The following is a 22,156-nucleotide window of genomic DNA, read 5'->3' as shown; positions in this document are numbered from 1 at the left end:
TTCGAGTGACTCTTTAAAGATGGCGGAATCGGGACGATAGGATGACAAGTGAATAGGACAAATATAAGATATATCTATACCTGTCTCTAGCTTACATGTAAGGTAGCTGATGTCTAGCACAGCATCTCCGTTCACTTTGACATCCCCTTGATTCGGCGTTGATAGAACGATATCAGTCCCGTTTGTAACTTTCTCAGTTTGTATTCGGTAGTTTCTCCTCCTTTTCTTGCGTCATGTGAGAGATCGCCGCATCGCATTTTGATCAGTTTCTATTTTGGGAATAACTCCCCATCACTTCAGGCACGCATCAACCGTGTATGTTTACCCTTATTTGATTCCGGTGGTCGATCTGAAAGAATGCGATTCCGCCACGAGTTTCGTTTTTTGGTTAAAATAGAAAACACCGATAAATTCCGCAATACCACGCTTTTTTTTAGCAATTCGCACTTTCTTTTGTACGGTATGGTGGTGATCCGCTGCAACGTTGTGGTTGTGGATTGTTGCATTGGGATTGTTGGAAGATTGTCCGAGAGAGAAGCTTAGATACTACTACTACTAACACACATCTCATTGATCTATTCCATCCAAAAACAACCGTCTTGCACTCTCTCTCTCTTTTCACCTAAACGACAAAAAAGAAGAAAAGCCGTCAAAATGGGTATGTTATTTTCGCTGGATTTTGTAAGGAAGCAGATTGGGGGAAAGGGGAGTCATCTGGAATAGTCGAAGAAATGCACAAGGGGGATGATGGAATGAGAGCAAAATGGATCATATAGCAAAAAGCAGAGAAAGGGGCTTTTGTTTGACTACGGTCTATGGGGAGGAAATAACAGATGGATGGGCATGGCGTAATGTCGAAAGGTTAGAATGGAGATTATGGAGGGAAGGAAAGAAACGGGATTCCAAGTAAATCAAAAACACAAATGCTGACCATCGTTTTATTTTATCGATATCTTATAGAGAACGACAAAGGTACCCTCGTTGATCTTTACATCCCCCGACACTGTTCCGCTACCAGTGAGTTTATGTTTGCTTTTGAGTATCAGAAGAGAGAGGGTGAAGGGGATGTAACTGACGAATGGTTTTATTTGTTCCTTCCACTACCAATTTGACCATTGTCGAAACTCACTATCACACTGATCTCTCAAACGATCCCCCATTTTCATCCATCTGTTCGCCTCTTCTCAACCCATTCACACTATACACAAACCTAATCCTTGGTCTATGTCCAACGAATAGACCGACTTATCACCGCTCAAGATCACGCTTCTATCCAAATCCAAGTAGCTGATGTTGACGCCGATGGAAAAGCCATCAAAGGTCAAGGTACCACCATTGCCATCTGTGGTCGAATCAGAGCTCAAGGTGACTCAGATGACTCTATCAACAGAATCGCTACCAAGGAAGGTCGTGAGTGTTGATTATCCTCTAGCATACATCGGTCAATGAGAGAAGTGCAGTGGGCAAGCGGGTCTGTTCAGGACATGCAGGCAAGCGGAGAAGCAGATATCTAGAACCGGCTCCATGCTGTGCAGTGCAAATGGACTTGCCAGATTGCTTGAAGAAAAGTGACGAGAACGATAGTGTTTGCCTGTAAGAAGATCCCCTCGCTGACTCATGCTATGATTGACAGTCCTCAAGAACGTTTGGACTTACACCCGTTAATCAGTTGTAAGAAGAATATAGGGGCAGTCCTAGGTAGTTACGGGATGCATCCATTTTCGGCTTATTTTTGTTGGAGTGAATCTTGACCAGCTAGGAGATACATGCTGCGATTATTTTGGGAGAGCTAGACACTTGAGCGTACAGTTGAGCGTCGCGAAGGATCCTTGCACAAAATTGGTGCATTGCATCGAAGTCTGTTCATGGGATTGCTTCTTCCCATAACTCATAAACGACTCCGATACAAGGACGACAAGACATTACATCACGCACATGTCCGGATCACAAACGTAAATATACAGAACCTGCCGCCGTTATACTATAAGGGGGTTTTGACTAGGCAATTCGATTGATGCGTTTTTCTCGAGTTTCTTCTGCACGAGGGTTATGATGAGTCTACTCGTCTCCTCCACCATCATCAGCTCCCCAATCATATTTACCTCGATGATCCCTTTCGAAACTGGTGAAATCGTCATCGTCACCTTCTGGCAGACGTTCAAGTATGGCTCTTTTGATATGCCGAATCATCAGCTAATGTCCCTGCATATGTTCATAGCTGATGCGATGACTGGCTCACTCGCATTCACACAGCAGTTCGGTACAGTATAAATCAAGGTTCAAATCACATGGATCACTAAGTCCTTTATCAGCTTTCTCACTCAGATAACGAATTCGCTTGAATAGACATGAACTCACGTTCCAAAAGGCTGTTCGATCATAGATGCAATACCTTCAATCCCCATAAATGTCATACTGATAGCAGCCATGATAAAAACCATTTTCCATCCCATCGCATCCACTAATGTGAATGGTAAGATGAACAAGTACAGGGAAACCACCTGTTTGAGATGTACGCAGAATATATATGGAAGGGGAGTTTGGACTCTGCAGTATGTTTGATCAGTGAACGAAACATCAAATTGAATACATGATGCGTATATAGTATTTAAGTGATTTGAGATGGCGAGATTCCACTTACATCCTCTCCATAGATCCGAGTTGATCAGTCATTCCTGATACTGCAGCCTGAAGTGCGTTCATTCCCTATTTCCGAACAATCAGCTCATTTCAAGGATTTTATGCTTCGGTGATGATACTCACAGCAGGTCCGACAGCTTCCAAACATCCCATTTTCCTGAATTTAAAAATTGATCTACTGATCTCGTGTGCACTATGCGGTTAAATCGACATCAGACATTCATCAGTTTTTCAATATTGAGCTACACCCGTGGTGGCCAAGAAAGGCAAGATGATTCACTGATACTTACATGATCAGAGGTAAACCCACGTCTACCATCCTACCTAAACCGATCTCCGCTCTTTGCATTAACCCAGTGGTCATGGGATCAGGTCTTACACCTTTTTTGATCAACGGAGTCCGTTCATCTGATCTTGCACTGCCAGCTGTTCTGATTGTACTTCTTGTGGATTTGGGTGTATCTGTATATCCTTCAGGCACTAGGACTCTGACAGCTGTAGGACGTCTCTTCAATCCGCTCGAATACGACCCTTTCAGACTCGGTCGAATCCCGCTTCCAGTCCCTCTTTCGTTGAGGTCGGTGTTACTAACCGAAAACAAATGATTCGAGGTGTCCAGAGAAGGCGAAGTCGAAGGTGAAGTTGCGAGAGGGGCAGTACGATCAATCAAACCAACCAGTGATTCTTCATCATTGTTGATCCCATTCTCAGTTCCATTTCCGTTATTACTAATTGAGGCAGAAGGCGTAATTGTTCCAGGAGAATTAGTAATATCCCCTACTCCATAATTGTGACCACTTAAACGATCTTCAGAAATAGCAGATTTCAATTGACGTATATCATTTCCAGCTAATTTAGCAGGTAATAGTCCTATCACCACGACGATGTAAAAGATCAAGCCAATCGAAATGTCAGATTTAGTTTCTGGGTTTCGACCAATATTTTCGAAACGAAGACTGACCTTTTAAATCTTCATGATGAACTCCACCTTCATCCCTTAAATGATGTTTAGTAGCTATCACAAAAGCGACGACTAGCCTGATCACTTTCCTCTTTTCAGCAGTAAGCTGTCTTCTCGTAATTTGAGGCCTGGACATAGGTACGTCGATGGATGAAGGAGGAAGAGTGACGGATACCCATATGTTGCGAGAGAGGTTACGGGCTATCGAGATGAGAGAAGTGAAATCCCTTCGACCCCTACGTTGCCATGCAAGCAAGCCATAAGCATAACTTTCTACAGAGGAGAAGATGAAGGAAGAGCAGCAAGACTCACTCGGCATATCTCTCATAGGCGGATGAATTCCTGGGTCAGGTTTAGCTGCATGTCCTTGTTAGAACAAAAGAACGTGAACACGTCTACTTACCTAAAGACCAGTAACAAACCTACAACTACCGATAAAAGAGGTACTGACAAAACATCAATCAACCACCTGCATTATAGGCCAATACACGATCAAGACATTCATGTAAGACTAACTTACCAACATTGTTTGTCAACCCAACTTCCTTACCCCACCAAAGGCTGGCAGCTGCTACTCCAGCCGAGAAGAGAGTGACACTGAATACTGGACCTAGAATAATGGGCAGAATGGAAGCTCTAAATACAAATAAATCTGGTAACCATGATATTTTGGATAACTACAGAATACCCATTCTGTCAGTTGGAAGTAGATATTATATACACACTTACTTTAGGTTTATGATCTTCCACGTCTTGCATGGCTAATAACGACGATAGTGTATTGAGCGGTAATGACATTGTCGCACCCTTGATATCCCCATGCATTAATTATAGCGAATAGTATGGACAAACCAAGAAATGATGGAGATTATGCAACAAGAATACTCAGTGGTCACACTGATGGGTGTCTGATACAAGCATAGTATCTGAACAGGCTGAAGGACTACTCATACTCACGATTGTGCTAAATCCAGTACCCTCTTTCTTCTTCGGGCTTGAAGAAGAAGACGCCTCGGCGGGAGGCTGTTCTTTGAGGTATGCAGCAGACATATTCAGGTCTCTTTCTTGACTCTCCACAGTATAACGGGGATGACTGACGATTTGTACATGTATAAGAATCTCGCTGAGTAAAAGGAAATCTATGTGAATCATCGACGTTGCAATCCCCAGTACCAGGTGTTCAGGCACGGACCCCATCTAAAACCTGAAACACGAGCATCAAAGCGCGTTTCACATTTCCCCCCCTCTGTGCTGGCTTGCCATTAGTGAAATAACAGAGTTCAAGCTCATGCATCATCTACCCCAATCAGATGGATTCCACTCTTCTCCAGAATCATCAGAACACCAAACATCATCCGAGACTTCTTCATCCCCGGGAACAGGTATGACACCTTGTCTACCGGCTTGCCTAGCCATACGTCTCGCTAATCTCTCATAAGCGTAATTCTGTGGATGTATTTCAGAAGGGTACCAGCTGTAGCACATCTTCAGCTCTCAAATCTTGATCTCTCGTGTTCCAATACCGATGACCTCTCTTGCCCGAAGGTGAGAATAACTCACTAATTCACCGCTACTACAATTCCTGCTTCCCTTTCTTCTTGCTCTACGCGATGCCACCAATTCGCAGGCAAGAACAGAGTCTCTCCTTCTTGCAGCGTCACTCTTATCGGTTGAACGCGAGGAGGCAAGTGAGTGGATGAGACCCATGGTACAGGATATGTTGGCGCAGGATCAAGAACAGGTACCAGTGAGCCAGAAGTCGATCGATGCAGTGTGGAAGAAGGGTGGAAGTGTTCTACAATACCCTAGTCAACATGGCAAGACAGTAGTAAGAAGGAGGAAGACTGACGGTCAAGCCATAGGCCTTCTATAGGTGAAAGAAGAGTAAAGGTTTTTGATCCAGCTAAAACATGATAGATATTCTCGTATCTGGCAATCTAATCAGCTTAAACGGTTAGACATGATCAAAGAGCTGGAAACATACGGATCATGATGTAGTGAAGTTGTACTTTTCTTATCTCCAATCCACAGATTCACAGCTTCAGCTTCCGTGCCTACTACCTTGATTAGCTGTATTCTACTCAAAACCAGCAGGCAGCTATTGTCAGCTTACTCGTAGCCTCTTTCATCCATGACACATCTCTGTGTATGTATTTCTGAAATACTTCAAGCTCAGGAAACCCAGATGAATGAGGTGTTGAACGATAAACATTCCCATCTTGAGATTGAAGATAGTAGGCTTCCCCTTCATCGTCTATTTCGCGTATTAGCTGTCTTTCCATCCCAGGGTTCAAATAGGTTGTAAGAATGCTGGTATTTACCTCTTGATCTAAGGCGAGATATCAATTCTGATATGGTCGTTTTCTCCCCAAACGGCTTTACGAAAGTCGATGTACCATCGTCAAGCTCTCTTACTGAATCAGCTAATCTACCTGCTCAGTCAGCGAGGTGCACAGAAGCCATGAGCGAAGATGGCTTACCCATCATCAGTCACCGCTACTGTGATCTTCCTGTTCTCCGATAATGTCTCGTAGACAGCAGACCTGCTCCAATCATGACATTGCGCAGCGGGAGTCAAAGGTGAAAAGCCTAATACAGATTGAACAACCAGAAGTCAGTCCACCGATATATCATCAATATGTATCCCAAAGGGACATACCTCTAATTACAGCTGGATGCGATCGACTGATCATCCTCAATGCTTCGAGGGAAGAAGGCGGTTCATCGTACGTTCTGATCTCATGACTTTGAAGATCTTAATTATATATAAGCTGGACACACGGATCAATGGTGGAACGCAAGCTTACCTCGATAATCATCCAAGAGTAGCTCTAGATTTCTCTCTAAAGCTTGTATACTATCAGAATCCGACATATTTCCATTCGTATTCAGCTTGAGTCGATTTGAATCAAGGTGAAAGAGCAAAAGAGAACCCTATTAATCCCATATCCTACTTTCCTATCCCCCTCAAGAATTTTGTTTGAAACTCCCGGTTGATCGCTCAGGCACAAGCCGATTCCTGTTACGTAAGATACACGTGACGTTATCAGCAAAAGCTTTATTTATGGGCTTCTGCGTTGAATAGTATTTTTGCGTAGATGTCAATTCTTTCAAGATACAAAGTAGATCACGACGATATAGCAAAATAAGCAATACGACACTCGACTGCGTTGACTGTCGCCCAGAAGACATTCCAACATGTCACAAGTACCGGCCCCTCCCGATTCGAACGGGAATCCCCTAATTGCTCTGGCCGTAGCTGTGATTTACGCTATCCTCTATGTCCTTCAAGGTGTTAGGAACGTAGTCGGTGTATTGACGATTGGATTGCCGAGGTAAGCTACTGCTGCGTTCATTATCGCTAGAGAAATCTGCTGATTGACTACTCCATCATTCCATTACAGTGCTATCGTTCGAATGCTGCATTACAGTTTCACGATTTCCCTCGGTTTTCCACATTTCCTCGCTCTTTTCGCCGGAGCATTATTAGGTCTTTTCTTCCTGGTTCGATATAGATACCTCACACGGTATACGAAACTGAAAGAACCAGCATTGCCCCCACCTTCACCTCCTTCTCTTACCGCCGAACTCCTTCCATTAGATACACCGGGAATAGGTCTTCGAAATAAGAGAAGTAGATCAGGTTCTTTCCATAATTATTTGGATGATTTCCTTTCGGCCATTAGGATATTTGGATATCTTGAGAAACCCGTCTTCCATGAACTTAGTAGACATTTACAAACTAGAAGATTAGCTGCTGGAGATACGCTTGATATAGGCGGAGGAGATTTTTGGTGTGTAGTAGAAGGAAAAGTTCAAGTTGTAAGTTCACTTCAGCCTTTTACATAATTCATGTGGGACAGAAACGTGTCAATACTGAATGAGGGATACAGTTCGCTCCTGATTCCCCTATTGATAAATCAAGACCATCCTCCCCGGATTCATATAATCAATCGTCATTCAATGGCTACCATCTGCTGAACGAAGTTTCTACCGGTGGTACACTATCATCCCTGTTTTCCATATTATCCTTATTCACAGAAGATATCAAACTTTCATGGACTCCTCCGGTCGAAGAAGAAGATACCGAAGAGGTTCTTATGGATGACACTATGTCAAGGGATCCTACATTGCTTCCACCCGGTCAAAGAAGATCCAGAGCTAATTCAGATGTTAGTCAACTTGACCAAGAAATCCTGAGCAAAAGCGTAGGTAGTCCTAATGAATCTTCGCCGACGGACAACACCAGACCTCGACGGCCAAGATCATCGTCTCTTGGCACAGCGGAAGGTCTTGGTCTCTCCGAAGGACCAAAGGCAGAACTACCATCTCGGTCAATGCCTGCAACTACATCACATTCCCCTTCAGCTGAATCTCCACGACAAGAATCTTCACTGTCATCTCCCAATGACGGACCCATTCTAAGGAACTTTCCTTCGACCACCACATCCCCTCTGCGCGACTCTCCAAGACCCTTGAAAAGATCACCGAAACGAGAAGATACTGGTGCATCTGCATTGAAAGGGACTATAGCTAGAGCGACAGTGGACACTACCCTGGCCGTCATACCCGCTGCTGCCTTCAGGAAGCTCACGAGGAAGTTCCCCAAAGCGAGTGGAACAGTTGTACAGGTAGTACTAGAGAGATTCAGCAGAGTCACTTTCATGACTGGTGAGCTTCCAATAAATGCCACATCGGAAAAACAAGCTCACTTCTTTATGTAGCTCACAAGTATCTTGGTTTGACCAAAGAGATCTTGCGCTCTGAATCCTCCCTCAACTCTCTTGTCTCGCATCCTCTTCCAAGATTCTTTTACACGGGCGGAGGGATGCAAGCTCTGCGCAGCCGATTCCAACCAGAGGCGCAAGCAAATGACAAGGGTCACAAAGATTTCTCTTCCATCAACTCCTCACCTAGCGGCCGAGTCTCAAGTAAAGACTATTTCAATTTCGTTCCGTCTAGTCCTACTGTCAAAGCACCTTCACTGCCATCCACTACACCTAAACAAGTGCCAACTACACCGTCTGGTAAAGGAGGAGCGTTCGCCCCAAGAGGTTTCACAGCAATGACCAAAATTGAGGATAGTCCGAAAGTCGCATCATCAGATGATGGAGCTTCGGGAAAACAGCCATCAGTCGATCCTCCCACTGCGGCGATGTTCAGCCCGGATACAGCTGCAAGACATGGTAGGACCTTCGTTCGTCGTGCATCGGCTATGAGGAAACAAGTCGCAGCAGGGGATTTAGCTATGGCTCAAAGGAATCTGCCTGATGAAAAGGGAGGAGCATATTATCGTCCCGGAGTACAGACTCCTGGTTTACCAAGAATGGACACTTGGTTAGGACGATTCTCATCTTCGACCGATTTAGCGCATCATAATGGAGTTTCAGTATCTCCTACATCATCAGAAGGAGGTACACCTCAAGATGAAGGATTTGATTTGAAAGAAGCTGTTCTCATGAATATAGCCAAATCCATTGGACTAGCTCAACCTCAAGAGGGAAATATAGATTCTATAGGTAAAAACTCCATCCCACCTTCTGTTTCAGCCCTTTCAACTCCTAATTCACCAATGTTCCCTCCTAACGGAAGAAGCAATGTTAAATCTCCTTTTGGAAATGTATTGGATATGATGGCTGCTTCCACTCACGAAGGTGTCTTAGGAGGAATGTTAAGAGAGGCTGCGTTGAAAGCTAAAGTAGACGATGAAGCTAGTAGCGTTTCTGCAAGTGTGCAGGACTCTCAATTTGGGACTGCTGTAGGGGATAAGAAGATACTGAAAGATCTGGAAGGGAATGTGGAGATCCTTTTCTTCAAAAAAGGGAGCGTTCTAGTGAAAGAAGGTGAAAGAAGTCCTGGAATGTATTATGTCATAGATGGTTTCCTAGAGGTAAGCAAGCTTATAGTCATTTCGCCGGTCTAGTCTGCAACTGATATCTGTGGCCTTTTCAGACATCATTACCTGTTCATCAATCTGGAATCTCAACTCCTCGATCGTCGACTTCAGTCAATCCTACCAGTGCGAGTCCACCCCCCTCAACATTTGCGAATGTCAATGGAAGACCATTTGGAGCTGCACTTGGGCTTGGATCCGCTCACACCAATGGATCCTCATCACCGTCGAATGGGGGAAGGCATGAGGAGACTTTGTATACAGTAAAGGTAAGTCGCCTATGATTCCATGGTCGTTATAGGAAACTGATACCGGGACAGCCCGGTGGTATCGCAGGGTATCTCTCTTCTTTGTGTAGTACAGATTCATATGTCAATATCACGTGAGTCAACCAGGCAAATCTAGGAAACTTCCGTTACTGATGACCCCGGATAGCGCTAAGACGGATTGTTTCGTTGGCTTCTTACCTTATAATACACTGGAGAAGATTATCGAACGAAGGCCGATTGTGTTACTTACCCTTGCGAAGAGACTCCTATCGCTGCTCTCTCCACTTGGTAAGCTATATAGAGCAATAAATCGAGAGACAATCTGACATCCCATGGTAGTGCTTCACATAGATGCTGGATTAGATTGGCAGCAGCTCGGAGCTGGTCAGGTGAGCTATTCGCTTCCTTCATCTTTTGAGGGCAATATCGAGCTAATTACCAATCATAGGTCCTTGTAGGTGGTATTCGGCGCAGTTAAGAAAGAGCGCATGATGACTGACATAACACATAGTACGAGAAAGGCGATAAAGCTACTGACTTCTACATCGTTATCAGTCAGTTGTTCCAGCTTTACAGCTACATTGAGAAAGACAGAATTGATAATTTCCTTATAGACGGTCGACTACGATCTTTCCATGACAAAGACGGATCCATGCAAGTCCTTCGTGAATACGGTCAGAACGACTCCATTGGTGAACTAGACGTAATCACCGCTGTCAATCGATCTGACACGGTAAATGCTATCCGAGATTCGGAATTAGTACGAATACCGGGGGCTTTGTTCGATGCTATTAGTGTCAAACATCCCGCCACAACTGTCCAATTTATGCGGCTGATAGCTGGAAGGGTCAGGAAGGCTATTGGAGACGAAATGAAGATCGGTCACTCGCCCGTCGGAAGTGCTCCAACTGACGTTAATTTGAGTGAGCTGATATCCGCTTTTCCTCGGCGTCCGGGAGAGCAGAACTGATCACTTTGTTGCCACGTTATAGAAACTGTTTGCATTATTGGATCAAATAGGAATATCCCCGTTGCTCATTTCGCTGGAAAACTCAAAACTTCCTTGGAGGAATTGGGAGCCTCGACTTCTTATCTTGATCAAGGAACTGTGATGCGCCATTTAGGAAGACATGCTTTCGCTCGAATAGGGTGAGTGATTCTATCATCATTGGTGGCATAGATGTGCGCTCATTTTAGATATCAGAAAGTTGAAAGTCGCCGGCTGGCTTGCTGATCAAGAGGTAAGCTGTTTCTCTTTATGAAGATTACACAGCTGAACCTTAGACTCCCGCGAATCCTTAGCAACATTACCGCTCAGTGCTATATGTTGCTGATTCTCCTCCTTCGAGTTCATGGACTCTGACCTGTATACGGCAGGTATGTGCTATCTCTATCCCAGGTAAATTTGTCGCTAACAAATCCTGTTATAGGCCGATTTAGTACTTGTTCTCGCCATGGGAGATGATCCATCTTTAGGGGAGTACGGTAAGTTGTCATATGTCGTACCTCGCACACCTCGCATACTGAGCTGACTTTCTTCAAACTATCAGAAAAACTGTTACTCGCGACGAAGACGACAGCTAGGAAGGAGTTAATTCTTCTGCATGATGAACGAGCTGTTGCACCCGGTTCTACTAGACCGTGGCTCGTTGTAAGTCGCAGAGGCGTCTGACTTAAGTCTTTGACTGACGAGTTTCTCAGAATCGACCTTGGATACACGCACATCATCATGTTGAGCTTCCAGGTGTCGTCACACCTAGTAAAGTCACACAGACACCTCATGATGCAGCTGCAGTAGCTGCTTTCAAACATCTCCGAGAAAGAGTAGAAGGTCGAATTCGAAAATACAGAGGATTAAGACCATTTGCACGACCCAGAAGACCAGCACACATGAATGATTTCGCACGAATAGCACGTCGTTTATGTGGGAAACAAATTGGATTAGTACTTGGAGGTGGAGGTGCAAGAGGTATCTCCCATATCGGGATGTTACAAGCGTTGGAAGAGTATGGTATACCCATTGACGCCATTGGAGGATGTTCAATCGGAAGTTTCGTCGGTGGATTATATGCAAGAGAAACTGATTTATTGGAAACTGCAGGAAGAACAAAACAGTTTGCAGGAAGAATGGGTTCAATGTTGAGAATTTTAAGTGATGTCACTTATCCTTTTGTAGCCTATACCACCGGTCATGAGTTTAGTAAGTTGATTCTTACTGGCTACAAAAAGTCGAAAAGCTGACGACATGTTTTATAGATCGAGGTATATGTAAGTATCAGCAACCGCGAGCAACCGCGACATTCGCCCCTATTTCCAGCTAATGATCATCGAAAAATCTGAATAGATAAAGCGTTTTATAACACGCATATAGAAGGTAAGCTTTGCAATCCAACCCGAATATATACTGCAGTGCTGATCTATTTATCAGATATGTGGATCCCCTTTTTCGCCAATTCAACTAATATCACTCATTCAAGGATGGAAATTCATAGAACGGGTTATGCTTGGTATGTTTTCTCACCACCTACCCTCCACCGAGAAATCAGAGCTGATATACTTATGATTAGGCGATACGTTAGAGCTTCGATGACACTCGCGGGTCTATTACCCCCGCTTTCGGATAATGGCAATTGTAAGCGATGATAATCCTTACTCTACTTTCACAATTCTGTGATCTCACCTTGTAACTTCACTGTGTGGTTCGTGCAGCTAGTCACGCACTTTCTTTATAATCTCTACCGCTTCGCGCATCACTCACAGCTAACCTGTGACTCGTGTAGTGCTCGTTGATGGAGGATATATGGATAACACACCTATTGAACCGTTACGTTCGAATGGTATCAGAGATATTATTGTTGTAGATGTTGGAAGTATAGATGATACCAGTCCAAGGAATTATGGGGACTCCGTGTCAGGATGGTGGATATTTGTCAATAGGTAAGCTGTGCTATTGCTAATCCCTCGATAAAACCATCAACTAACTTGATATTCTTGCAGATTTAACCCATTCTACGAGAGAAAGGTACTATCGATGACTGAGATATCGTCAAGATTGACCTAGTAAGTAATCCAATAATAATCGAATTCTCAGTCGAACAAACAATGAAGAACTCACAATTACGCTGCGATGTAATAGCGTATCGAGTGTGAAAACTCTTGAGGATGTTAAGTCTGCACCTGGGTGTCTATACATTGCTATGCCCGTACAAGTGAGTTTGTGTATTCTTTTTTTGATACTCGATTGGTTTTGCGTGTCTTCATCTTGCTCTGCAAGCTTGATGCCCTCTCCTATCTGGTATAATTCCTCATATGAACAAGTCCCATTTCATTTGTACTACATGAGAACTATCTCTCCTTCACCTGTTTTGTGAATGAGCACAGTGCTGATATCGGTTCACGTAGCAATTTGATACCCTCGGAGGGTTCAAGCGATTCTCTGAAGTCCTCAATATAGGTCTCAAAGCAGGAAGGGAAGCTTTGAAGAAATGGAAGGACGAAGGTAAATTACCTACTGGATTGGTTGATGCTTCAAAAGGAGCGATAGCCATTCAAAGAGGAAACAGATTAAGGTATGTCCTCACTCCCCATTGTCTTTTTGACCACATCTTGCATCGATACAATCGTTGTGGTCATGAGTATACAGCTGACTGTACCGTTATGTCAATAGACGGATGTCGATATAAAAATCTGTATGTAATATAGATAATCATGTTGCATATGTACATTGTACAACAAAAAGATACTTTATCAATGCCAAAAAAGTGTAAATTAGCGTACAAGGGATACTTCATTACTAAACAAGATTCCTTCTTTCTGTATCTACTATCCTACTGTTCTTTTAAGAGCCAAATACACCTACACCAAGACTTGGACTTATACTCATACCTTCTAGTGAACTTGATAAACCATTATCTCTTCTATCTAGTAATCTTCTTCTATGTTCACCATAACTTCCAACTTTCATCTTGAGAGGTAAAGTCTTATTTTTACCGAATAACATGTGATCTTCTAAACTTGATTCTTGACTTTCATCATCGTCGTCGTCGTCATCGTCGTTTGCAGAGTTCCCTTCCGAATCATCTGAATCAGATTCATCGTTGGGATTATCGATCGAAACTTCTGACCAAGTTCGATATAGCCTTTCGACGAATTTCTTGGATCTTGGTAAATCATATGGATCAAATGGGAAATAAGAATCTAATCCAGATTCAATGTTCATCTGTCTTGCTTGTCTAGGTAAAGTTTGTGATCCAATCATCGAACTCGTCCTCTTGATCGAAGCAACCACGTTATTGGTGGAAGAAGGGTTATTGTTATTGAGAGTAAGATTTTGAGACGAAGTGGTTCTGGGTGGATGGGAGGATTGTTGATTCGCTTCGATGATAGAGAAACAATAAGCGAAGTTGGTATGATGAGCTACTTTGGCGAACGTTGATACGATAGTTGGATTACATCCCTACTCATCGAACGCATTAGCTTACTTCGATTAGTTTCGGCATCTATATAAGATTGGAAGAAGCTGACTCACCAATAACGGATTCAGTTCACTTGTTATAGCTCTTTGTAGGATATCTAAATCGTTTATCCATTTGCCATTTCCTTCACCGTTTTCACCATCAGTGAACTCTTCACCTTCCAATTCCAAATCACCAACGATATTATCACCTTCTTTGTCCGCTGAAGAAGTGAATGCCCTCCATCGGAAACAGAAGATTAACATTACAGCTTGACACACAGCGTAGAATAAAGGCAGTTCATCTATATGGTCCTTCTTGGATAGTCTAGACTGGTGTAGCTTTCCGTCGATATAAGCTAAGAGATAAGTGAGAACCGTGCGGGCTTGATCATCCGAAACAAATCTTGCTCGACAAACTACAGAACCGATGTATACCGTTGCTGCTATTCGTTGATTCATAGAGACAGGCTGAGAAGTTGAAGGCGCGCTTGTGGTCTGTGCGTACAACGCTTGAGAGACCAATAGTCCGAGAAATAGGTCCGTGTGTGATGGCGAAAAAGAGGCGGTCAGAAATAACAGGAAGGGTATATGCTGCGTTGCCGAAGTTGGAAGTATTTGTCTCGAAAACAAGTTGAGGAGTGTTTGGAAATATGATAATGATTGAGCCGGAGTCGGTGAGTTCCTCTTAATCAATGACGAAGAAATAGTAGATGAGCTAGGTAAAGGGTATTCTGAAGTTGGAGTAGAAGCTCCTGAGGAAGCAGCGATGTTTTGAGCTGCCATTTCTGCTGCGGGAAAATGCTTTTCTTTTGCTCCCATGTATTCCTCCAGATGCTCAAAGAAGTGAATCAGCATTCCGTCTAACTTTTCTCTCATGGCTTTGACATTTTCTCTCTTCTTCGCTTTGGCAGCAGCCAATTTAGCTGCGTTCATAGCTTCTTCGTCTTCGGAATCATCACCATCGTCAGATGAAAGCTCGTCAGGATCGGGATCACCATCAGAAGCATCATCATCTACGCCAATATCCGGTGAAGGTGAGAATGTACGTGGTCGTGGAAGTTGTTGTGAGATGAGCAGATCGAGAGGATCAGAGGAAGATGATGGACGTATGGGAAAACCGCTTGGAGAAACATCACTTTCGAAGTCTGAATCGGCGTCAGAGTCATCGTCATCATCTTCTTCAATGCTGTTTGTGATTTCGACCTGAATGGGCGTTGCGTTAGCCTACATCGCAAGTTCAAGACGATCGAAATGTCCCCACGCACATCTATCCGTAACATTCGATCTACAATTTCTCCCCACATCCTTCCCCCTAATTCTGGACAGTATCCTATAAGTTCACAACAATTCCTTATCCAAGTCGTTTGAGCAATTTCCGGCTCTCGTTTATTTGGGAAATTCCGAATGAGCAAAGGTTGTAACACATTAGGTAAAGTGGGCACTAGCGATATAAGGTGAGAAAGTAATAAATGGTGTCTTGCGTGGAATATTCGTCTTGAGATAGGAGCAGACGATATAGGTGTGAAAGGTGGTTCTGCACGATTAATCAGTATGAAAGCCCTCGTCATGCAAGTACAAAGAGACACTCACGCCATGTGAGACCTTTTACTGCCATTCCGACGACTTCCTTTGCCCAACCTGGTTGAGCACTAACCAGTACCGCTGCCCATCCCACAAAAGTCTTGACGAATTTTTCATCTCCTGTCGCCCATGGTAAGTTGATGATCGCAGTGACCAGGGGAGAATGCAGATCCGGTGAGAGTAGGGAGACATGAGCGGATATAGCACGAAGCAAGGGTAAGAGAGGGGGCAAAGCCGGTATAGGCATAGTTGGGGTAGGCAAAAAGTGAGATAACAAATCATTATAATGTGTCAAATTTCCTTGTTTTGATTCTTGTAATGCTTTAGGTACGAAAACAGCTATCAGACCTCTTTGAAAAGCTTCACGATCCTTTGAGTTTGAGCTTGTACTTCTACCATCCCTTGCATCACCAGTACTTTTCGTCCGCCTTGATAGAGTCCTATTTTTACTATCCCCATCCGATTCTCTGGGTCTTTTCCTGCCTGCCAGAGAGGATGATCTAGATGATCCAGCAGAATTCGAAGGATCATTAGAGAACATCATGTTGGATGGAATCGCCATACTGGTTTTTGATGATCGAGCTTTTGGTGAAGGTGAAGAGGATGTTGGAGGAGGTTGTCGTAAAGCTTTGGTCATATGCAATGAAGACGAAAGTGAGAAATGGGATGAGGAGAGGGGCATACCGCTTGTTTTGTATGCTCTGCTCTGAAGCTGATGAGGATCAAGATAGCCCCTCTCTTGACTACTTCCTTCTCTGGGGTATTCGTCAATGATATATTCAACCCTTCTTCCCCTATGAATGAATAGAGGTTTCTGTGATGTTATCGCGTGAGCAATAATCCTGAAAAGCACCTCGTTTTGCAAAATAAATGAAAGAGATGGGATAAATCAACTGCCGCCACCCGAATCAGGTGAAAAGATAATCACAGAGAACAGGTTCATTTAAATCCACGTCATGATCGCTTTGATAGGCGGAGCTGTCCGATTCCCCACTCCCGCACTACTCACCCACCTCCACTTCTCATGTCCATAAGTTATCTTTGTGTGTATAAAGGCGACATGTCGTCTCAACTATCCTTCTCATTTTCTTTCTTTCTTTCTTTCTTTCTTTCTTTCTTTCTTTCTTTCTTTTCTTACTTCACATCATTATCCACTTTTCACTTCATCATTATCTTGAGTCTTTGATCCAGGCTCTTCATCATACCATTGTGGTTATACCTCTTGTCTAACGGCTACCTAAATGACTGATCAAATTAACACAATGTCCGAAGTCGCTCACGATTACACCCGCTGTCTTCATACATATGTCCCTCCTCCTCTCCCTAAGCTCAACCTTCCACCACTCCCACCTGTTACTGATCTCAGACTTCATCAGATGGTTTTCACCCATGCTAGTGCCCAAACGATGCCCAAAAAGTATGGAACAGCCATGAACCTCATTGACGGTCAAGCCGGAGTCAGTTACGAAAAACTCGAGTTTGTTGGCGATGCTCTTCTAGGTCTGTAATCTGAGACTCACCTATTCTTCTTTGAGTATCGAATAGGCTGACTTGTCCCTTGGTCACTAATAGAAACGATCATCGTCACCTTGGGTCATGATTTATACCCTAATCACCTACAGGGCAGTGCAACTGTAAGCTTTCTCCTTTTTCTCCTTTGGCTGTTTTCCAATCATTCGCTGACGTGAGCTTCCTTTTTTGGATGCACACAGATCTTGAGGGGTATTTTGGCGGCCAATGCCACTCTCGCTCAAGTCTCTGTGCAGTATGGTCTCCCACATAGGATCCGATCTGAATCATCCTTAAGACATAATATAAAGAGAAGCGAAAAGATCCAAGCGTCTGTTTTCGAAGCGTATATCGCTGGAGTATACTATTCACTTTTGGGTCATAGAGGTAACACGACTCCGAAGTCAGCCGAGCTATTCAACAAACAAGAAGCTAAAGAAATCGACAAGGCTGTTCAACAGCTGACATTAGCAGATCACATGAGAAATGAAGAAGACAATATTCCCAAACCCACAACTTTTACGCAAGATGCAGGATATGTAGACGCTGAATCCCATACTGATTCTGATACCAGTACTGACTCCCAATCTGATGACGAAGACTCTGACCAATATGACGGTATTGAGATCTTATTCGAAGAGCCTTCATTGGAGGAAAAGTCTGATGACTCTGAGGAACACTTACCTCAATCCAGTACTTGCCCTGGTGAAGGCTCCTCTGAATCTTCTATCGAATTCCCTGACCAACACTCGGAAGACACCTCTTCTTCAGATACCATCAGGCCTTGTATGACTCGAGGTCAGGCTATCGATTATCTTTTCAATTGGCTCGAACCAGTATTTACCCCGATCGCCCATTTTGTGGTCGAAAATCTCAAAGTAGAAGAAAAGCGACTTGAAACTGTTCCTCGGGTTAGGCAAATCCAGCTCATACCCCCTGCAGAATGGTTAGAAGAGGATAAAAAAGCTCGCGGCTCAAAGGCTTTCTTACATACGCATGGTAACATAGTAGAAATGCCTACCTACAAGGACACTCGACATGAAGGAAAATTAGCTACGCCGCTTTGGAAAGTCGTATGTACCGCCAAAGATGTATTTGGGAAAGAATGGTAGGTGAAGATCGAAACCTAGCTCAAAGTACTGGAAGTAGCCAGCTGATATCATCTCCTGAATGAAGGTCTGCCGAATCAACAAGGTTGACTAAGCAAGCAGCTAGCTCAGTAGCAGCTTGGAAGGTCTGCGTCGCTATGGGAATTCTTGAAGAAGAAGAAGAACAAGAAGAACTAGAAGAGGTAGCTAACCAGTCTGGTAAATGATTATGACATCTAGCAGGCGAATTGTGGGAGAGACTTTGTACCTGTTTTTTGTATTCTTGTTGTTCGTGACCTCGCAACGTGACACCTAATGAACAGCACTCGTTTGATTTTCTTATTTTGTCGCTATATAACAACCCTCCTGGTTGACGGCGTGATCTCAGCAAGTGGGCCATACCGTGACACCTGACTTATTTGAAACCGAGCGTCGCAATGCTCTGTATGATCCCAGCGGCTCGAGCGGTCATCAACTCAAAGACCATCACTGTGTGGCAGAAGAATGCACTAGTATCTGTCCTTCTTCTATTCTTTGTTCTTTTCTCTTTTCTTCTCTTTTGATTTTCTTCTCATGTTTCTTTTCTTTTATCTTTGATTACATACCCAGATCGTTTCTCTTCATCCTTCTCTTCTTGCAGAGGCCTCTTCTTCCCCGTCCGTTGAAACCACAAACACTATTTCAGTTCAAGCTTTTCTCCGAAAATCCACCTTTGTAGTAATCTATTTCTCTTTGTTCCGTTTCTGCGAAGTGTTGCACTCATCTCTCGGTCAGCCTTTCTACTTTATCTGTCTTTTCCTCACTCCACTCATCCTCCTAGGCTGAACTTTAATCAATCATTCTACAATGAGATATAACACTTCAGACCATAATAACCCACTTTTCTCTTACGTTCTCCCTCCTCTCCCCGAGAATCCATTACCTCCATTACCGGCTATACTAGATCAATCGTTGTACGACCAGGTAATCACGCATGTCTCTATCCAGCAACTGACCAGAAGAAGCGTGATGGCTTTTGCTAAACCTGAAGAAGGATATGAAAGGGCGACCGATTACGAGAGATTGGAGCATGTCGGAGATGGTTTACTAGGTAAGTGACGATTATTGTTATCAAGAACCGGTATCAATAGCGTTAGTAGTAACCTGGAGTTGTACGAGACATAAGTGGAATCGATGACTCAAAGGATACAAAAGCCTCGAGTGGCATGCCCGAAAGAAGACATCAAGGGGGAAACGAATTTCTATCGTAATCACAGTCGATAAGCTAACGTAGGTGACATAGAATCAATCGCCACAGGAATTATCCAAGACCTTTATCCATGGTTGAGACAGGGTGGAGCAGCTGTAAGTACACCTTGAGCTTTTTTGGAGTTCAAAGTACAAGTAAATTGATAGCCCTTTGTTCGGATTGTGACGCCTTCAGATCATCAGAGATTATTTAGTATCTAACCAGACTCTCGCTCAACTGTCCAAATTCTATAAACTGCCTTTATTGATTATAGCAGATTATGACTCAGTAGAGCGTGTTCAAGCTTCTGAAAAGATCCAAGCGTCAGTATTAGAAGCTTGGATCGCAGGTGTTTTCTACAGTTTCATAAGTTATGGTGATGGTGGTTCGTTTTCTGTTGAGAGGGCTCTCGAAGAGAGAGTCAGGGTACGATATGTGGGATATATTGATCACATTTTAGCTGAAAAGGTTGATGATGATGAGATCGAGTTGTCCCAAGCGGAAGAAGAAGAAGGAGAGGAGGCTGAAGTCGAAATAGAGAATGAGCTTGAAGATGAACAAGCACCACCTAGAGGTCTTCAGCCTGTCTTAGAGCCCAAGAGGATCGATATCCCCTCGTCCAAGGAGTTCAAGAAGGTATCTCCTACGAACGACCTGGAAGATTTGATCAGTATGATGATGGTCTCTTCGACCATACCCGTGACAATCACTAGGACAAACACTTCAATGAGCACGGTACTTCCTTCATCTCTGCCAAAGCTTGATCCAGCCTCGAGTTTGGATCCAATCGTCTCGAATCACAGCAAGTCACCACCACCCAATTCATTTCTCAATTCCATTTCAAGCGAGTTCACATCAGTCAAGCTCGATCGAAGGAGGGACGCATGTCCTGTCCTAGTATCAGTGCTTGGCCCGCTTCCGCCACCACAATCTGCCGTCGCATCACCTGCAATCAGAACCAAGGGCGAAGCATACGATCATCTCGTTGCTTGGCTCACGCCTCTCCTCACTCCATATTGTCAATGGATATACACACTGCTCCTAGCCGAACAAACGAAAATCCTCGCTGAACTTCCTCCAGATGTACCAAAGTTGGTCATTCCGGAACACTGGAAAGATGAAGATCGAAAAAGTCAAGGAATGGTTCAGGCTTTAGCTCAACATCCTTGGATCAAAGGTGCAGGTCATAAACCTAAATACGCGAAAGAGCCCAGAGAAGGCCAAAGATGGTGTGTTTTCTGCAGAGTCCACGACCTTGACGGTAAAGAATGGTATGTCGCTCTCATGTTTGATGTCAGCCTGAGGTAATATATAGTACGAGTAAGGTTGATTTGATATTTGCTGTAATAGGATAGGAGAAGCTGTGAGACCTAATGCACAAGCAGCAAAGAATGTAGCTGCCTGGATGGTATATCGCAGGTTAGGTCAGTAGTGGCAGAGCAAGAGCAGTTCTGAAGGGGGAAAATCAACACTGTAGACAGACAGACAAGGGGAGAAGCGGGAAGTATAGTTCAAATCTTGTACGTCATACCTACATATATTCATAGCGTTATTTCATGTTGTCATCTCTATTTGTTCGTTTGGCTTGTATGTTTGTCTAAACCGTCCGTTGAGATCCTGTGATTGCCCACTCAGATCAGGTATCTCCGCCATCTTCTAGTTCCATCACTGCTTTTCTCCATCTCTCAGCTTTCGCTTCCCTTCCTAACCCTTCTTCAATCAGTATCAGCTCTTTCAGCGCATCTTGTCGTAAGCGTTTGATTTCTTCAAACCAGTGCAAATCTGTGTCTTTGCGTTCCATAGCATTCTGCCCAAAAATTGATTCTCTTTTCCCTAAACGTTTTAATAACAATTTACAGTCTTTCTCTACTATCGACAATTCCGTCTCTGCTTTTACATAATCTGGTATTTTCAATTCCAAGTACGCCTGACCGATCTCCAAGCGGATTCTATCGATTACAATCAGTTTTTCATCTCTTGGTGAATGTGAATGTGAATGTGAATGTGAATGTGAATGCCGTCTGTCGTCCTTTTCAATTAGGTTTGGCGAAGTCTTTTGCGCAGGAGTGATAGAACTATTTGAAGGTGCGATCGAAGGTAGTGATTGAGTTAGTAAGTGAACTTTGGCAGATAATAGTTGAATACGTTGTTCGGTCGATACAGGTGAAGAAGAATTGAGGAGGGCATTGATTGAATTGAGGTTCAGGAATGGCGACGAGAGTATTGTGGGTGTCATAGTATCGTACTGAAATTCTATAAATACAGCTGTCACCCTGGAGAACACTGAGATCACTGTCTTCACTGACTTGACACCAGTGTACAAAAGAACGATTATCGCTATCAAACAGCAGCATCAGCTTCGGAATTCACTTTTATTTTGTCCAGAAATATCTCTTGCAGATTTAGTCATATCATCAGATCTGAAACCACGTGGGTTATACCTAACCCCACACACCGTTTCATCCCGTATATGCGGGGTAACAACATGCTAATATTGCTATCAAATCCTTTGATGAGAAGAAGAAAACGCA

General features: G+C 43.6%; 8 protein-coding genes across 8 annotated transcripts; 4 read left to right on the top strand and 4 right to left on the bottom strand.

Moving 5' to 3' along the window:
• Positions 1–923: 923 nt before the first annotated feature.
• On the top strand, positions 924–1,665 carry IL334_004898 (uncharacterized protein; the record flags this gene model as incomplete). Its single annotated transcript, XM_062936613.1, has 3 exons — positions 924–1,017; positions 1,240–1,410; positions 1,634–1,665. 3 exons carry the CDS (start codon positions 924–926, stop codon positions 1,663–1,665), a joined length of 297 nt encoding a protein of 98 aa, XP_062792664.1.
• A 393-nt stretch (positions 1,666–2,058) lies between these two features.
• Positions 2,059–4,651, bottom strand: IL334_004897 (uncharacterized protein; the record flags this gene model as incomplete). The annotated part of the gene is made up of 12 exons (XM_062936612.1): positions 2,059–2,170; positions 2,240–2,296; positions 2,359–2,547; positions 2,642–2,706; positions 2,764–2,833; positions 2,931–3,510; positions 3,602–3,837; positions 3,914–3,943; positions 4,005–4,047; positions 4,122–4,278; positions 4,331–4,408; positions 4,559–4,651. 12 exons carry the CDS (start codon positions 4,649–4,651, stop codon positions 2,059–2,061), a joined length of 1,710 nt encoding a protein of 569 aa, XP_062792663.1.
• Positions 4,652–4,894: 243 nt separating this feature from the next.
• On the bottom strand, positions 4,895–6,475 carry IL334_004896 (uncharacterized protein; the record flags this gene model as incomplete). Its single annotated transcript, XM_062936611.1, has 9 exons — positions 4,895–5,075; positions 5,162–5,396; positions 5,451–5,530; positions 5,586–5,655; positions 5,715–5,855; positions 5,923–6,029; positions 6,082–6,190; positions 6,261–6,356; positions 6,409–6,475. The coding sequence occupies 9 exons, from the start codon at positions 6,473–6,475 to the stop codon at positions 4,895–4,897; spliced, it is 1,086 nt and encodes a 361-aa protein (XP_062792662.1).
• A 324-nt stretch (positions 6,476–6,799) lies between these two features.
• IL334_004895 (lysophospholipase NTE1) lies at positions 6,800–13,446 on the top strand (the record flags this gene model as incomplete). Its single annotated transcript, XM_062936610.1, has 24 exons — positions 6,800–6,936; positions 7,006–7,423; positions 7,495–8,272; positions 8,326–9,491; positions 9,554–9,763; positions 9,815–9,876; positions 9,930–10,051; positions 10,103–10,152; positions 10,275–10,317; positions 10,378–10,686; positions 10,756–10,912; positions 10,968–11,004; positions 11,066–11,140; positions 11,194–11,248; positions 11,314–11,414; positions 11,465–11,963; positions 12,108–12,137; positions 12,192–12,270; positions 12,331–12,395; positions 12,544–12,700; positions 12,761–12,823; positions 12,900–12,972; positions 13,166–13,332; positions 13,431–13,446. 24 exons carry the CDS (start codon positions 6,800–6,802, stop codon positions 13,444–13,446), a joined length of 4,869 nt encoding a protein of 1,622 aa, XP_062792661.1.
• A 155-nt stretch (positions 13,447–13,601) lies between these two features.
• On the bottom strand, positions 13,602–16,482 carry IL334_004894 (uncharacterized protein; the record flags this gene model as incomplete). Its single annotated transcript, XM_062936609.1, has 4 exons — positions 13,602–14,219; positions 14,292–15,422; positions 15,485–15,753; positions 15,810–16,482. The coding sequence occupies 4 exons, from the start codon at positions 16,480–16,482 to the stop codon at positions 13,602–13,604; spliced, it is 2,691 nt and encodes an 896-aa protein (XP_062792660.1).
• A 580-nt stretch (positions 16,483–17,062) lies between these two features.
• IL334_004893 (uncharacterized protein) lies at positions 17,063–18,624 on the top strand (the record flags this gene model as incomplete). The annotated part of the gene is made up of 4 exons (XM_062936608.1): positions 17,063–17,300; positions 17,373–17,434; positions 17,513–18,417; positions 18,486–18,624. The coding sequence occupies 4 exons, from the start codon at positions 17,063–17,065 to the stop codon at positions 18,622–18,624; spliced, it is 1,344 nt and encodes a 447-aa protein (XP_062792659.1).
• A 619-nt stretch (positions 18,625–19,243) lies between these two features.
• Positions 19,244–21,057, top strand: IL334_004892 (uncharacterized protein; the record flags this gene model as incomplete). The annotated part of the gene is made up of 4 exons (XM_062936607.1): positions 19,244–19,487; positions 19,680–19,741; positions 19,821–20,896; positions 20,976–21,057. 4 exons carry the CDS (start codon positions 19,244–19,246, stop codon positions 21,055–21,057), a joined length of 1,464 nt encoding a protein of 487 aa, XP_062792658.1.
• A 204-nt stretch (positions 21,058–21,261) lies between these two features.
• Positions 21,262–21,861, bottom strand: IL334_004891 (uncharacterized protein; the record flags this gene model as incomplete). The annotated part of the gene is made up of 1 exon (XM_062936606.1): positions 21,262–21,861. The coding sequence occupies one exon, from the start codon at positions 21,859–21,861 to the stop codon at positions 21,262–21,264; it is 600 nt and encodes a 199-aa protein (XP_062792657.1).
• Positions 21,862–22,156: the final 295 nt, after the last annotated feature.

Source organism: Kwoniella shivajii, chromosome 6 (assembly GCF_035658355.1).
Source record: "Kwoniella shivajii chromosome 6, complete sequence".
In the NCBI taxonomy this organism is placed as follows: Eukaryota; Fungi; Basidiomycota; class Tremellomycetes; order Tremellales; family Cryptococcaceae; genus Kwoniella; species Kwoniella shivajii.
The sequence above is the reverse complement of the archived record's forward strand: the minus strand, read 5'-3'. Positions and strand labels throughout refer to the sequence as shown.